Source organism: Saimiri boliviensis, chromosome 14 (assembly GCF_048565385.1).
Source record: "Saimiri boliviensis isolate mSaiBol1 chromosome 14, mSaiBol1.pri, whole genome shotgun sequence".
NCBI lineage: Eukaryota > Metazoa > Chordata > Mammalia > Primates > Cebidae > Saimiri > Saimiri boliviensis.
The window spans coordinates 47,992,819-48,008,073 of record NC_133462.1 but is presented as its reverse complement, the minus strand read 5'-3'; the positions used below and the strand labels follow the sequence as shown (position 1 = coordinate 48,008,073).

The 15,255-nt window shown below is 40.5% G+C and overlaps 1 protein-coding gene across 9 annotated transcripts in view; it reads left to right on the top strand.

The window, feature by feature from the left end:
* MDM4 (MDM4 regulator of p53) overlaps positions 1-15,255 on the top strand; it is a 52,904-nt gene that overhangs the window by 25,676 nt on the left and 11,973 nt on the right. For 8 of the 9 annotated variants that reach the window (XM_074384970.1, XM_074384968.1, XM_074384967.1 and 5 more), the window contains 5 exons: positions 2,969-3,036; positions 3,775-3,874; positions 9,008-9,168; positions 11,854-12,003; positions 14,324-14,404. In XM_074384970.1, the coding sequence (XP_074241071.1) occupies positions 2,969-3,036; positions 3,775-3,874; positions 9,008-9,168; positions 11,854-12,003; positions 14,324-14,404 (560 nt within the window). Of the gene's footprint in view, positions 1-2,968; positions 3,037-3,774; positions 3,875-9,007; positions 9,169-11,853; positions 12,004-14,323; positions 14,405-15,255 lie in introns of those variants that run through there. The other variant, XR_012513509.1, reaches the window with a different exon arrangement.

Below are 15,255 nucleotides of genomic sequence, written 5' to 3'. Positions count from 1 at the left end.
TTCCCTTTTTTTCTTTTTCTTTTCTTCTTCTTTTTATTAAATATAGACAGGGCCTTACTCTGTCGCTCAGGCTGAAATGCAGTGGTACAATCACAGTTCACTGCAGCCTCTACCTCCTGGGCTTAAGTGATCTTCCTGTCTCAGTCTCCCAAATAGGTAGGACTACAGGTGCATGGCACTACAGTGCACCTGGCTAATTTTGTTTTTTGTAGAAATGGCATCTTCCCATGTCGCTCAGGCTTGTCTTGAATTCCTGTTCTCAGTTATCCTTCCACTTACAGCCTCCCAAGGTCTTGGGATTACGGCATGAGCCACCAGGCCCAGCCCTAGAATCAATTCCTAATAAAGATTTATTCTTTAAAGGCAGAGAAGGAGACGTTGCTCTCATACTGAAACATGATTTTGAACTTAATGAATTTTGAAGTCTTTTGGTCTCATTGAGTCATTTGCCCACTTCACATATCTGTCAATTTGAGAGTGAAGGCCCTGCAAATAATATGGCAGCTTTATTGAAATTCAGTCACTTGTAGAATAGCATGACTTTCCTGGGATAGTCACTAAAGATTTGAAATACATGGAGGATTTTATAATTGCTGATCCACTTCTTCAGTAAAATTTGTTTCGGATTGATCTGTTCTTAGGATATCTGTAATTCTCCCTTTTGTACTTTCTTTGTAGAATTTAACATGCCATATAAAGAACATCTTGTTGTTGGGTTGGTTTGGTTTGGTTTGAGACAGCATCTCTCTGTTGCTCAGGCTGGAGTGCAGTGGCAAGATCTCGGCTCACTGCAACCTCCACCTCTGTGGCACAAACAGTCCTCCCCCCTCAGCCTCCCCAGTAGCTGGGGACTACAGGAGTACACCACCATACCTGGCTAGTTTTTTTGTATATTTTTTTGTAGAAACAGGTTTTCACCATGTTGCCTAGGCTGGTCTTGAACTCCAGGACTTAAGCAGTCCCCCTTCAGCCTCCCAAAGTGTTGGGATGAAAGGTGTGAGCAACCACGCCTGACCCATTTTTATTACTTAATTTGTCATTTTGAAAAAATTTCAGACTTAATAAAGTTGCAAAGTATCGCAGTTTCCCTATATCCTTTACCCAGATTCTCCAAGTGGTGACATCTTCCACAATTATAGTATGATGATCAAAACGAAGAAATTGCCCCAAGTAGTTCTGATAGGTTAATCTGTTCTGACTTGCAATTGCATTGGTGCTTGTGGCTGGCCATCTCTGTTGTTTTTTAAATGAGAGAAGTGTTTTTCTTATACTGTAATCCATTTTATACCTTTGCAAATGGATTGGACTTTTCATTTTGATGGTTGAAGAAGATGCCATTGTTTAAAATGAAGGTAGTTCTTTCTAAATCATTTCTCCAGATTTTCCCAAGTATACTAATGAAATATGAACTTCATGTTTGTCTACCAGGCTAGAGTGCAATGCTGTGATCTCAGCTTACTGCAACCTCTGCTTACTAGGTTCCAGTGATTCTCCTGCCTCAGCCTCCTGCTTAGCTGGTATTATAGGCATGCACCACCAACCTGGCTAATTTTTGTGATTTCAGTAGAGACGGGGTTTCACCAGGCTGGTGGGTTGCTCAGGCTGGTCTTGAACTCCTGGGCTCAAGCAATTCACCCACCTCAGCTTCCCAAAATGCTGGGATTACAGGCGTGAGCCACCACACCTGGCTGATTTTAAAACTTCTTTTTTACATTGTGATTTCCTCAGATAATTTATTTTTGCTTGCAACTCTTTTAACCTAAGTAAGGTAGTAAGGCTTTAGAAATATAAATGACAGTAATAGGATTGCTTTATTAAAGAATTGCTCCATCTGCATTATATGTTAATTGAACTTTGCTTTGAAGACCACTGTGGTCAGAAAATGCTGTCTCTCGAACTTTTCATTTCCTCCATGTAGCTACAAAAATGTTTCTGGAAATAATGTTTTTTATAATAAGAATTTTGAAAATGTTTGCTTTTATCAGAACAACTATATTGACCTATCATTTGTAGGATCTGTATCCTTCCTCTAGCAGCCTTTATTGGATGGTGATGATAATTTCCATAAATATTTTATCTCGGAACCTGGTAGTGGTTGAAGAACCTGACGCACAGTAGACTTATTTGGGTGTATCTCATTTACATAGCCTCAAATAATGAATAGTCCAGATTATTGTTTGCACCTTGATCTTTCCCTGTAGCCAAGTTTTTGTCTTTTGTTCTACTTGAAAAATTTCTTTTTAAGTCCTTGGAATGTATTTCTCTCTTAGATTAGTGCAGTGTCTAAGAATTTCTCTCTACTGGGTTTTTTCTTTGCTTCTTTTTATTGGTCTTGAGAAAAACTTTATTTGCTGCTACTTCTTAGGAAATGTTTATAGTAACTGGGAAAAATAAGATGAAAACACCTAATTTATATACAGGTGATGGCGATGGGATTTAAACCATAAAATTATCATTGACACTTAGAATGTCGCTTTAGATGCAGATGCTATTATTTTATGACGCAAATGGAGAAAAATCCAGATTTTAAGATCTCATGACTCTCTGTGACTTTTAACACATGAAAATATTAAATTTAAAAAGCCACACTCTTTTTTGCTATTTGTGAGTTAGGCAAATTTGGTAATACAGGAAGAGATGACAAAAATAGTTTCCATTATATACTACTTAGAATCACTTTTCATGTAAAAATTTCAAAGCTTGATATGAAAGAACATTTTTAGCTATTTTTCACTTTTTTTCCCAATTATATTTTGGTAATATATTTTGGATATAGCCTGTCCTGGTCTTTGTCATTTTTACCAATTTCGATTTTTCCCTTGCAAATGAGAGCCTTGTCCAGCCAACATGGTGAAGTACATTTCTAGGGACTACACCTGGCTCCTGGGTTGTTTGCTGAGGTCCTTTTTGTGTGGAAAGAATGGTTATTACCAGGGAAGGTTTTCCTTTTGTTTTACTTGCTATCCAGATGCTGCTCAGACTCTCGCTCTCGCACAGGATCACAGTATGGATATTCCAAGTCAAGACCAACTGAAGGTAAAATCACCACATGGTGACTTCTTTTGTTGTACAGAGTGGCCCCTTCTCTGTACCTATGGATCTTGAACTCCCAAGACCTTTCCCTGAATGTGGTAAGAATTTAATAAGAAAGGTTCTTGGGAGTTCACAGACCAAGGACAGAGTGAACCTTCTCTGTTCTGCCCATAACAGAGTTCCAGTCTCTGAACCTTTCTTTGGGATGTAGCACTTCCGATCTTCAGTTCTTCCAGTTGCATTTTTCTTTGGGTTTGTGTGTACCTTTGTGTGTGTGTATGTGTGTGTTTGTGTGTGTGTGTGTGTGAGGAAATTACTTTATTAGATTTTGATAGACTTGTTGCAGTTAAGTTCATGTCAGGCCATTTCCTAAAGCTTCCCCAAATTTGGGGAAATTTTATAATCATCTTGGTATGTGGTGAGGGTTTCACATGTTTTCTGAATTATGCCTAATTTTGCAGTAGGCTTGCGGCTTTTTACAGATAGCCTGTTTTTAACAGTAGATTTTGACCTTTGTGCAGAGGTTTTTTCCCCCCAGGTTTGGGATTCTCCTAGCTTTGCTTACAGTGGGTTGAGGAGAGATGTTGCCTTTATTTGATGACTGTTGTGAACTTGAGTTTTCTTTATTGTGTGTAACCCATTGTGTTTCACACTAACTGGTGAGCCAGAATGGAACTGCTACATCCCCTGGTCTCAGTTATTTCTACTGCACTGATGGACGACATCCTTCCCTTCTTTCAGCAAAGTGCAGCAGAAAGTTCCACTTCCAGGAGAAGAACTGCAGAAGATGATATCCCCACACTGCCTACCTCACAGCATAAATGCGTAAATTCTAGAGAAGGTATGTTTTGGATTAAGGGTATATAGACTTTTGTTCTCTTCCTCTTCCTTTCACCCTTTAAAAAATTTATTTTTATTTTTATTTTTATTTATTTATTTATTTGAGACGGAGTTTCGCTCTTGTTACCCAGGCTGGAGTGCAATGGCGTGATCTCGGCTCACTGCAACCTCTGCCTCCTGGGTTCAGGCAATTCTCCTGCCTCAGCCTCCTGAGTAGCTGGGATTACAAGCGCGCACCACCATGCCCAGCTGATTTTTTGTATTTTTTTTTTTTTTTTTTTGAGACGGCGTTTCACTCTTGTTACCCAGGCTGGAGAGCAATGGCATGATCTTGGCTCACCGCAACCTCCGCCTCCTGGGTTCAGGCAGTTTTCCTGCCTCAGCCTCCTGAGTAGCTGGGATTACAGGCACGCGCCACCATGCCCAGCTAATTTTTTGTATATTTAGTAGAGACGGGGTTTCACCATGTTGACCAGGATGGTCTCGATCTCTTGACCTCGTGATCCACCCGCCTCGGCCTCCAAAAGTGCTGGGATTACAGACTTGAGCCACTGAGCCTGGCCCGATTTTTTGTATTTTTAGTAGAGACGGGGTTTCACCATGTTGACTAGGATGGACTCGATCTCTTGACCTCGTGAGCCACCATGCCTGGCCTAGTTTTACTTTTTTTTTGAGATGGAGTTTCTCTCTGTCACCCAGGCTGGAGTGCAGTGGTGTGATCTCGGCTCACTGGAACCTCTGCCTCCTGGGTTCAAGCAATTCTCCTGCCTCAGCCTCCCGAGTAGCTGGAATTACAGGCCTGTTTCACCACACTTGGCTATTTTTTTTTTTTTTTTGTATTTTTAGTAGAGACAGGGTTTTGCCATATTGGCCAGGCTGGTCTGCCTCCCATAGTGCTGGGATTATAGGCGTAAGCCACTGTGTCAGCCTTTTTTTTTTTTTTTTTGGAGACGGAGTTTCACTCTTGTTACCCAGGCTGGAGTGCAATGGCGCGATCTCGGCTCACCGCAACCTCCGCCTCCTGGGTTCAGGCAATTCTCCCGCCTCAGCCTCCTGAGTAGCTGGGATTACAGGCACGCGCCACCATGCCCAGCTAATTTTTTGTATTTTTAGTAGAGACGGGGTTTCACCATGTTGACCAGGTTGGTCTCGATCTCTCGACCTTGTGATCCACCCGCCTCGGCCTCCCAAAGTGCTGGGATTACAGGCTTGAGCCACCGCACCCGGCCCCCTTTTTTTTTTTTTTTTTTTTTGATATGGAGTCTTGCTCTGTCGCCCAAGCTGGAGTGCAGTGGAGTGATTGCGGCTCAGTGCAACCTCCGCCTCCTGGATTCAAGTGATTCTCCTGCCTCAGCCTCCCAGGTAGTTGGTGGGATCACAGGCATGTGCCGTAACACTCAGCTAAATATTTTTTGTATTTTTAGTAGAGATGGGGTTTTGCCATATTGGCCAGGCTGGTCTTGAACTCATGACCTTATGATCTGCCTGCTTTGGCCTCCAAAAGTGCTGGGATTACAAACATGAGCCACCACGCCCGGCCCCCCTTTTTAAAAATCTTTCCATATGTGAAATAGGAGAGACATATGCCATAATTCCTCACTCTTCTTTGAAAACTTTTTTCATCAACCTAGTTACTGCCATTGTTAGCTCTGAAGAAGGTAGTGTTTTTTTAGCAACCGATGAGTACTAGGATGATGCAAGACCCTTCTATTGGCTAGCATGTTGCTAGAAAATAGCCACATATTTATTGATTTGCCACCAGGTGGCTTTTCTGTATACATGAATCAGCTGCCTTAGACTTTTAAATCTTGTTATTCTTGTTTGTATATGATTTAGTTAGAATTTTTATTCTGATTTGTCTACTTTAGGCAAAGGCTGATTTTCTTTTTTTCTTTTTTTTTTTTTTTTTTGAGACAGTTTCTCTCGGTTGCCCAGGCTGCAGTGCAGCAGTGTGATGATCTCAGCTCACTGGAACCTCCACTTCCCTGGTTCAACTGATTGTTGTGCCTCAGCATCCCAAGTAGCTGGGATAACTAGTAGTAGGTGTATGCCACCACACCCAGCTATTTTTTGTATTTTAGTAGAGATGGGGTTTCACCATGTTGGCCAGGCTAGTCTCAAACTCGTGACCTCAAATGATCTACCCTCTTCAGCCTCCTAAAGTGCTGGGATTACAGGCGCACACCACCACACCTGGCTAATTTTTGCATTTTTAGTAGAGACTGGGGTTTTGCCATGTTGACAAGGCTGGTCTTGAACTTCTGGCCTCAAATGATCCACCTTCGGCCTCCCAAAGTGCTGGGATTGTGCCTGGCCCAATTTTCATGCATTTTGAAATTTGCAAAGATGATGTAATACACTTCATCACAAAGCCAAGAAGAGATATAAGAAGCCTGGTATAAGTTGAGCATTCTAAATTTGAAATGCTCCAAAATCTGTAAACTTTTGAGTACTCACATGACACTGTAGTAGAAAATTTAACTCCTGACCTCATGTGACAGGTTGCAGTGATAAAAACTGTTTCATACACATAATTATTTAAAATACTGTATAAAACTACCTTTTTGGCTTGTGTGTACAAGGTATACATGAAACATAAATGAATTCCGTGTTTAAACTTGGGTCCCATTCCCAGGATAACTCATTACGTATATGCAAATATTCCAAATCCAGAACATTTTTTTGCCCTTGGATGGCAATCACCAGATCTTTGCCACTGCATTAGCTATGTTGTGATCAGGCTAATGAGTTAATGCATATTTTCTCCAAAACCCCACTTTATAAAACACTTTCTAAAATTAGGAGGTTTTTTTTGGCAAAGATGAATGAAATTGTAAATTCCCCAGAGTGATTTTATGGCACGATGGCTTCTAGCCTAGGCATGCAGATCAATGGCAGGTTAAACCTCTAGTTATGTCTGAGAAACTTGGCTGTTGAAGTTATTTTAAAAGTTTAAATTAAATTTGAATAATTTTATTATGCTGGATTGTTTTCTTTAAATTGCATTTGAGCATAAACTGAATTTTGGTGTACCTAGCTACTTTGTAACTATTCCAGTCTACGTGATATTAAATGTCTAATTTTACTCCTTTAATACAAATCCTTGCTTATTTTGTACTCAAAAGGCAATTTTAAGATATGTAAGAACAGGGCTGGGCACTGTTAGAAAATCCAGGCCAGGTATCATAGCTCATGCCTGTAATCCCAGCACTTTGGGTAGACAAGGTAGGAGGATTGCTTGAGCTCAAGAATTTGAGACCAGCTTGAGTAACACAGCAAGACCTAAATGAGCCTAGTGAAAATTAGCTGGGCATGGTGGTACATGCCTGTGCTCCCAGCTGCTCAGGAGACTAAGATGGAATGATCACTTGAGCCCAGAAGGTGGAGATTGCAGTGAGTGGAGGTTGCAGTGAGTCAGTATCATGCCACTGTATTCCAGCCTGGGCAACAAAGTGGGCCTCTAGCTCAAAAAACAAGTTGAGGACACGGGCAGGTATAAGGACCAATTCAAGGGAGAGGATATGTAGTTTGTGATGAAAAATTGGGAATAAATAACTTACTATTTTCAGGAAGACCTGTAGGTAGAAAGGACAGAATTTTTATTTGTGGAATGACCTGTTTTCATTTCCTTCATAAGTTGTAGAGCTCGAGTAGGGAAGAATAATTTTAATATGGCACCATCTCAAGAATTTGGTTTCTGATAATTTCAACAATGAGTAAGTGGAAACATAATTGAAGTTTCCCTGGCCACAGACAAGGCTTTTAGTCAGCATTATTGACATAACTTGTAAGTAAATAGGGTAACCTTATGTTCTGGCAAGCACCCATGTATTGCAGAAATTTGTTCACCATGTGTACTTCAGCACACATTAACGCCCATGGTTGTTGTGGGCAGGCCTAATGTATTGGGAAGAGGTAGAAGAGAATGAGAAAGTAAGAGGAGCAGTAGAGCGCAACAAAGACTGGAATATGGAAAAGAATATCATATGATAACAGACTTAAGTTATTAGCTGCCCTCAGTGTCATTCAGATACACGACATGAGATGTTTTACTTGAAATGATGTAGGGCCTTAATATTTGTGGTATATCTGGATACTTAGCTCCAAGAGCCCATTGATCCAGCAAGGACATATGTAGGTGTTTGGACAACATAGAGTTTAGTGTCTTGTAGTGGTGGTTATCTACTAAAACATACAAATTTTTGAAAAATGACTTAGAATATGTGGTACCAGTGAGATTGCTTAGACAACCTTGTGATCCACAATATGGTTTGTGTTGCCTTGCTTTGATCTTAAGGGTTATGCCACTATGTTACCATCATTTGCAGTGCCATGGATCAGACTATTATCAGGCACTGTGTACTAAAGCAAGTAATTCTATAGATTATGCAATGATAGGGGTGTTTAAAATGCCAGTAAATGAACATTTAGAATTTTTTTTTTTTTTTTTTTTTTTGAGATGGAGTTTTGCTTTTGTCGCCCAGCCTGGAGTGCAGTGAAGAAATTTATTTATTTATTTATTTTGAGACTTTTTTTTTTTTTTGAGACAGAGTTTTGTTTTTGTCGCCCAGGCTGGAGTGCAGTGGCACGATATTGGCTCACTGCAACCTCTGCCTCCTGGATTCAAGCAATTCTCCTGCCTCAGTGCGTGCCATCACGCTCAGCTAATTTTTTTTTTTTATTTTTAGTAGATACGGGGTTTCACCATGTTGGTCAGGCTGGTCTCGAACTCCTGACCTCCTGATCTGCCCACCTCAACTTCCCAAAGTGCTAGAATTACAGGCATGAGCCACTGTGCCTGGCTCATTTAGAAATTCTTTTACAACAAGGTCATTGTTCAGATGCTTTTAGAGTCGTTTTTTTCCCCCTATCTTCTCATAGAAGACAGTGCTTTTAGAATTTAGACTTGATACAGCGATGATCTACTTAATAGTGTCATTACTTGCTAATGAAACCTAAACAAGAGAGGAGTTTTGAGCTGTGCCACTAAGATACTTGATTTCTGGTTCGTTCTTTCTTAGAATAGGAATTTCTTTTTACCTATTTTATAAAGAAGTTTTAAATATTCTGAAGATAGTCTTGGTTATTATGTGTTGTGTGCATAGTTATCATCCTTTTCATTTGACTTCTGTAGATGAAGACTTAATAGAAAATTTAACCCAAGATGAGACATCTAGGCTGGACCTTGGATTTGAGGAGTGGGATGTAGCTGGCCTGCCTTGGTGGTTTTTAGGAAACTTGAGAAACAACTATACACCTAGAAGTAGTGGCTCAACTGATTTACAGACAAATCAGGTAAATTTCACATTTGAAGGGGAGCGGTTTTTTTTTTTTGTTTCCTTTGAAAGGGTAACATTCTTGGTTACTCTTGACCACACATTATATTCTCTAAGAATTCTTATTTACTCCTGTGGCATTAAATACTATCTTTATGCATGTGATACCCAAATCTATATCTCTAGTCCTTATCTCTGCCCTAAATGCCCAGCTTAGTTTTCAGATGCCTAATTCTTTTTTTTTTTTGAGACAGAGTTTCGCTCTTGTTACCCAGGCTGGAGTGCAATGGCGTGATCTCGGCTCACCACAACCTCCGCCTCCTGGGTTCAGGCAATTCTCCTGCCTCAGCCTCCTGAGTAGCTGGGATTACAGGCACGTGCCACCATGCCCAGCTAATTTTTGGTCTTTTTAGTAGAGACGGGGTTTCATTATGTTGACGAGGATGGTCTCGATCTCTTGACCTCGTGATCCATCTGCCTCGGTCTCCCAAAGTGCTGGGATTACAGGCTTGAGCCACCATGCCCGGCCATCAGATGCCTAATTCTAACACCTCTACTTAAAGGATTTGACATTGAACAATTTCAAAATAGAACTTTTGGCTAGGCGTAATGGCTAATATTGAAATCTCTAGAAGTCTCAGCCTGTAACACTGAAAGGCCGAGACTGGAGGATTGCTTGAACCCAGGAGTTTAAGACCAGCCTGGGCAACATAGACCCCATCTTTACAAAATAAAAATAAAAAAATTGCCAGGCATGGTGGCACACACCTGTAGTCCCAGCTACTTGGGAGGCTGAGACAGCAGAGTCCTTGGAGACTGGGAGGCTGAGGCTGCACGGAGCTATGTTTGTGTCACTGCACTCCAGCCTGGGCAGCAGAGCAAGACTCTGTCATTCAGAGAGGGAGGGAGGGAAGAAGGGAGGAAGGGAGGGAAGAAGGGAGGGAGGGAGGGAGGGAGAAAGAGAGAGGAAGGGAGCGAGGGAGGGAGGAAGAGAGTAAGGGAGGGAGAGGAGGGAGAGAGGAAGGGAGTGAGGGAGGGAGGGAGAGAAAGATGAAGGGAGTGGGGAGGGGAGAGAGAGAGAGAGGAAGGGAGCGAGGGAGGGAGGGGGAGAGAGAGAAGAGAGAAAGAAGAAAGGAATTTCCTTGTTTTTAGCCAAACATTCCCTCCCTAGCCTCATAAATTTACCATCTACTCAATTATTCCAGCCGTATGTCAAGGAGATACTGATTTCTTTCTCTGTCAGAGACCACATTCAGACTGCTAGCTCTTTATCAAAAACATACTCAAAGTGTGACAACTTTTTACTACTTTTGCCGTCATACCCCAATTCAAAACATTATCACATCCTCATTCCAGGCATTACAGCATCCTCATACCACATGGTCCACCTGTTTCTTATTCTTTTAGTAGTTTAGACTTGTCAAAGAGGATATTTTTTAATGGATAAACCACATTGTTTTCAGTGGCTTAAGAAAACAAGTAGAATAAAAGCTAGACTTTCTGCCATAGTCATAACTGATTCAGTCTCCTTCCTTCCTTCTTGTCATTCTTCCTTGTTCACTACATGTGTTTTAGATATACCAGGCTCCTTTCTGACACTGTAGCCCAAAATTCCTTCCTCAGCCACCTTAAATCTGTTCTTTACTCTTTCTGAAACACCCTTCCCCTATAGTCTTTCTTTGCCTTACCATGATTTAGGACTCGCCTCAAATGTAATTTCTTCAGAGAGGTCCTCCCTGGCCACCAAGGCTATTATGTTATGTAGTTCCAGTTGGATTCATTCACTTTTTGTTTTGGAGCTGTGTAGTAATAAGTGGTGGCCTGCAAAACCCATCCCTGATTAAAATAGCCTCCTCTCTAGACACCCTTCTCTTTTATCCTAGTTTATTCTCTATAGCACTTTTCACTTTGTAAAAATATTGCTGTATATTACGTATGTATTGTCTGTTTGTCACTGAAATGTAAGCCCAGGGCTTTTGTATTATTTACCACTCTATTCCATTACCTAGTGCCTAGAATAGTATGTGGCACACAATAGGTATTCAGTGAGTATTTGTTTAATAAATGAATGAGTATATAACAGTGGCAAAATAAATTGTCTCTCATGAATGTTGTAGAAAAGCATGTCATGAAATATTCATAGATGAATGCAGAAAGTTTTATATATTGAAAGGTGTTCAGGAGTTCAGAAAGTGTCAGGGCGAAAGGTTGGGTGACCAGTATTTCTCATATTTCTTTTTATTTATTTGTTTTTCTGGGACAAGTGTTGAGAAATGTTAAGTTACTCATATTTCTTTAATAAGCATCCTTGACCATTTTAAGGGAAGGAATATGTCAGAACTAATGGAATGTTTTCTAGCTTCTTAGAGTGTCACCTGTAGAAGGGAATTTAGGGAATGGATTCTATTTACTTGAGCAACTACAAGTCCTTACCTTTTACACTCTTCAATACGGTTTCTCAGGTGTTATACCTGATTTAGTATTAAAACGGAAAAGTCCTTGCCTGGTGCCATTAAATCCATCTATTAGTTTATCCGTAGTAGGTGTCAAGTAGCTGCCTGTTGAATGAGTACATGTCCATTGAATAAAGGCAAGACGTTCTCTGGCGATGTGTTAAGACATTGAATTTTGGGTTCATTTTTGTTGTTTCAGCATCTATGATAAGCCTCTGAATACAGAACTCTTTTTTTTTTTTTTCTATTAGGATGTGGGTACTGCTATTGTTTCAGATACTACAGATGACTTGTGGTTTTTGAATGAATCAGTATCAGAGCAGTTAGGTGTTGGGATAAAAGTTGAAGCTGCCGATGCTGAACAAGCAAGTGAAGAAGTAGGGAAAATAAGTGACAAAAAGGTACGTTGTGGAAAAATTTCACGTTGATTCCGTTTGTGCACTTATGGTATGTAATCTGTTCAGATCTCTGTATCTCTTTGTATAACAGATTGGTTACATAATCCCCTTTTTAACTAACATTTTTCAGTATCCAATTTCAAAATTAATATTACGTTAACTAGTGCTGCTTGGCTTCTACTTACTCAAAAGCAGTAAGCTCCTCTTTTTTTTTTCCCTCTGCTTATATCAACAAGCTACCGTTTTTTTTTCTCTTTGCTAACAAGCTAAGCTGCTAATTGAGCTAGTCCAGCCTGCCTGCATCCTATGGACCACATGCAGCCCAGAACGGCTTTGAATCAACACAAATCATAAACTTTCTTAAAACATGAGTTTTTTGCGATATTTTTTTTTCCCTTTTAGCTCATCAGCTATCATTGGTGTTAGTGTATTTTATGTGTGGCCCAAGACAATTCTTCCAGTGTGGCCCAGGCAAGCCAAAAGGTTGGACACCCGTGTTCTGAATGTACAGTAGCCTGTAGGAGACTTATTTCTTGGAAATCTCGATAGCTTCTATAACCATTTTATACCTAAATGGAAGGTATTTTTTTATAGCTATTTTGGAGTTAAAATAGTAGAAAAGAGGGGAATTAGAACTCTTGAGTACATATTGTATGTGCTCATACATATGGTATGTACTCATGTACGGATGAAGAATGATACAGGCAGCTTTCTCAAGACTCCAAAGAAACTGGGGAGCAGATCCAGTGCCCAGCATGTAGAAGAGTGTCAGTCAACATCCGTCAGATAAATACAGCAAAGAAAACCAGACCTAAATTAGGTCATCTTTTTATTTGTTTAAGGAATTTTCATAGGAATTTGGAGTTCCTGAAGGATACCGTAGTATGTTTGTTATAGTCAAATGATGCCTGGGTTCTCTTAGACTAGTTATGTAGTTTGCATTAGAAGGAACGCAGGTGGCTTGAATGAAGACAAAAGCAATATTTGGAAATATTTATTTCTGAGATAGGATCTCCCTGTTTTGCCCAGTTTAATCTTAAACTCCATAGCTCAAATGATCCTTCCACTTCAGCCTCCCAGGTAGTTGGGATCACAGGCATGTGCAACCATACCTGGCCTAGGAAACTTTTTAGAGAGAGAGAGAACTTAAAATACTTGACTTTTTGTGAGGTTGCTATACAGAGGTTCATAATTATTTCATAATTGGTTTTATTCCATTTATTGGACTATAAAACTAGGGTTTAAAATTTAATAATTTTGGAATTTAGAATACTCCTCGCTTTTGAAATGGGCTTTTTGTTTCTGTTTCTATGGGACAGCCAGAGTATCACATAACTGGTTTTACTTTTGAATGTGAAAAGTAAAATTTAAAATACTTTGTTTAATTCTTCCTGTCTGCCTAGATAAAAATTTTCAAATTTGGAGCTTTTCTACTCTGAAATTAATAATTAATTATTTATTTTTGGGACAGAGTCTTGCTCTGTCACCAGGCTGGTGTGCAGTGGTGCGATCTTGGCTCACTGTAACCTCTGCTTTCCGGGTTTATGCAATTCTCTTGCCTCAGCTTCCTGAATAGCTGGCTTTACAGGAGTGCACCACCACGCCCAGCTAATTTTTGTGTTTTTACTAGAGATGGGGTTTTACTATGTTGACCAGGATGGTGGTCTCTGTCTTTTGACCTTGTGATCCGCCCACCTTGGCCTCCCAAAGTGCTGGGATTACTGGCGTGAGCTATTTATTTTAAAATTGTTTTAGAGACAGGCTCTTATTCTGTCTCTCAGGCTGGAGTGCCATGGTGAGATCATAGCTTACTAAAAGCTGGAACTCTTGGACTCAGGCGATTCTCTTGTCTCAGCCCCCAAGTAGCTGGGACTACAGGTGTGTACTACCACACCTGACTAACTTTTTATATTTTGTGTAGAGACAGGGTCTCGCTCTGTTGCCTAGGCCAGTCTCAAACTCCTGGGGCTCAAGGGATCCTCTGGCCTTGACTTCCCAAAATGCTGAAATTATAGGCACCTGGCTGTAAAATAGCCACCATGCCCAAATATTTAAAGTAATAAATCTGGGCATCTTCTCTCTTCTGAATGCAGAATTTATTTGGTAACCCTTCTGAGTGCTTTTCTGTCATTTGTACTACTACTGAAATGCCAACTAGATGTACAGAATCATGTTTGGTCTTTCATTCAAGCTGTCTCCTTAAGTGCTAGTGATAGAAGCAGAATGTTTGTTTTAAATTGAAGCTGTTGTCTTTTTTGATTCTAGGTAATCAGCCTCATCTAAAACAGGTAAACATTACTAATAAGACATTTTGTCTTCACAGGTGATTGAAGTGGGGAAAAATGATGATCTTGATGACTCTAAGTCCTTAAGTGATGATACTGATGTAGAAGTTACCTCTGAGGTATGAATCTCCAGTGAAAGCTATTTTGCACCAGCCCCATCTTCAGATGATATAATTCCAGCAGTTCACTTGTGTTGAAGACTGTTGTCCCCCTCCTACCACCCATTTCTCTCTCCCTTGCCTAGTTGCTAAGTGATGTTGGTTTCTTTATATCTCGTAAGAGGTTTTTATTGCAACTTATAGGGAAGGGGATAATTTGATCTTATCCTCTCTCTACCTTGAAAACCATGAGATTTATGCCTCTGTGTGCCTTTCTCCCTGCCATCAAATCTCTTTGGAGACACAGAGTTACGCAAAATAGTCCTGTGCTCGTTTCCACGACTCAACACCTCTCTGTAATCCAAAAGACCCATAGGCTATCTACAATTATTTGTTGAATATAAAAATAATACTATTTTCTTAAAAAGAAGGAAATGGAAAACAGCTTAATTTCCACTCAGATTAATATTAACGGAGGACTATTAAAGATTTGATATTCTGGCCGGGCGCGGTGGCTCAAACCTGTAATCCCAGCACTTTGGGAGGCCGAGGCGGGTGGATCACGAGGTCGAGAGATCGAGACCATCCTGGTCAACATGGTGAAACCCCGTCTCCACTAAAAATACAAAAAACTAGCTGGGCGTGGTGGCGCGTGCCTGTAATCCCAGCGATTTAGGAGGCTGAGACAGGAGAATTGCCTGAGCCCAGGAGGCGGAGGTTGCGGTGAGCCGAGATTGCGCCATTGCACTCCAGCCTGGGTAACAAGAGCGAAACTCCGTCTCAAAAAAAAAAAAAAAAAAAAAAAAAAAAAAAGATTTGATATTCTAGGGCCGGGCGCGGTGGCTCAAGCCTGTAATCCCAGCACTTTGGGA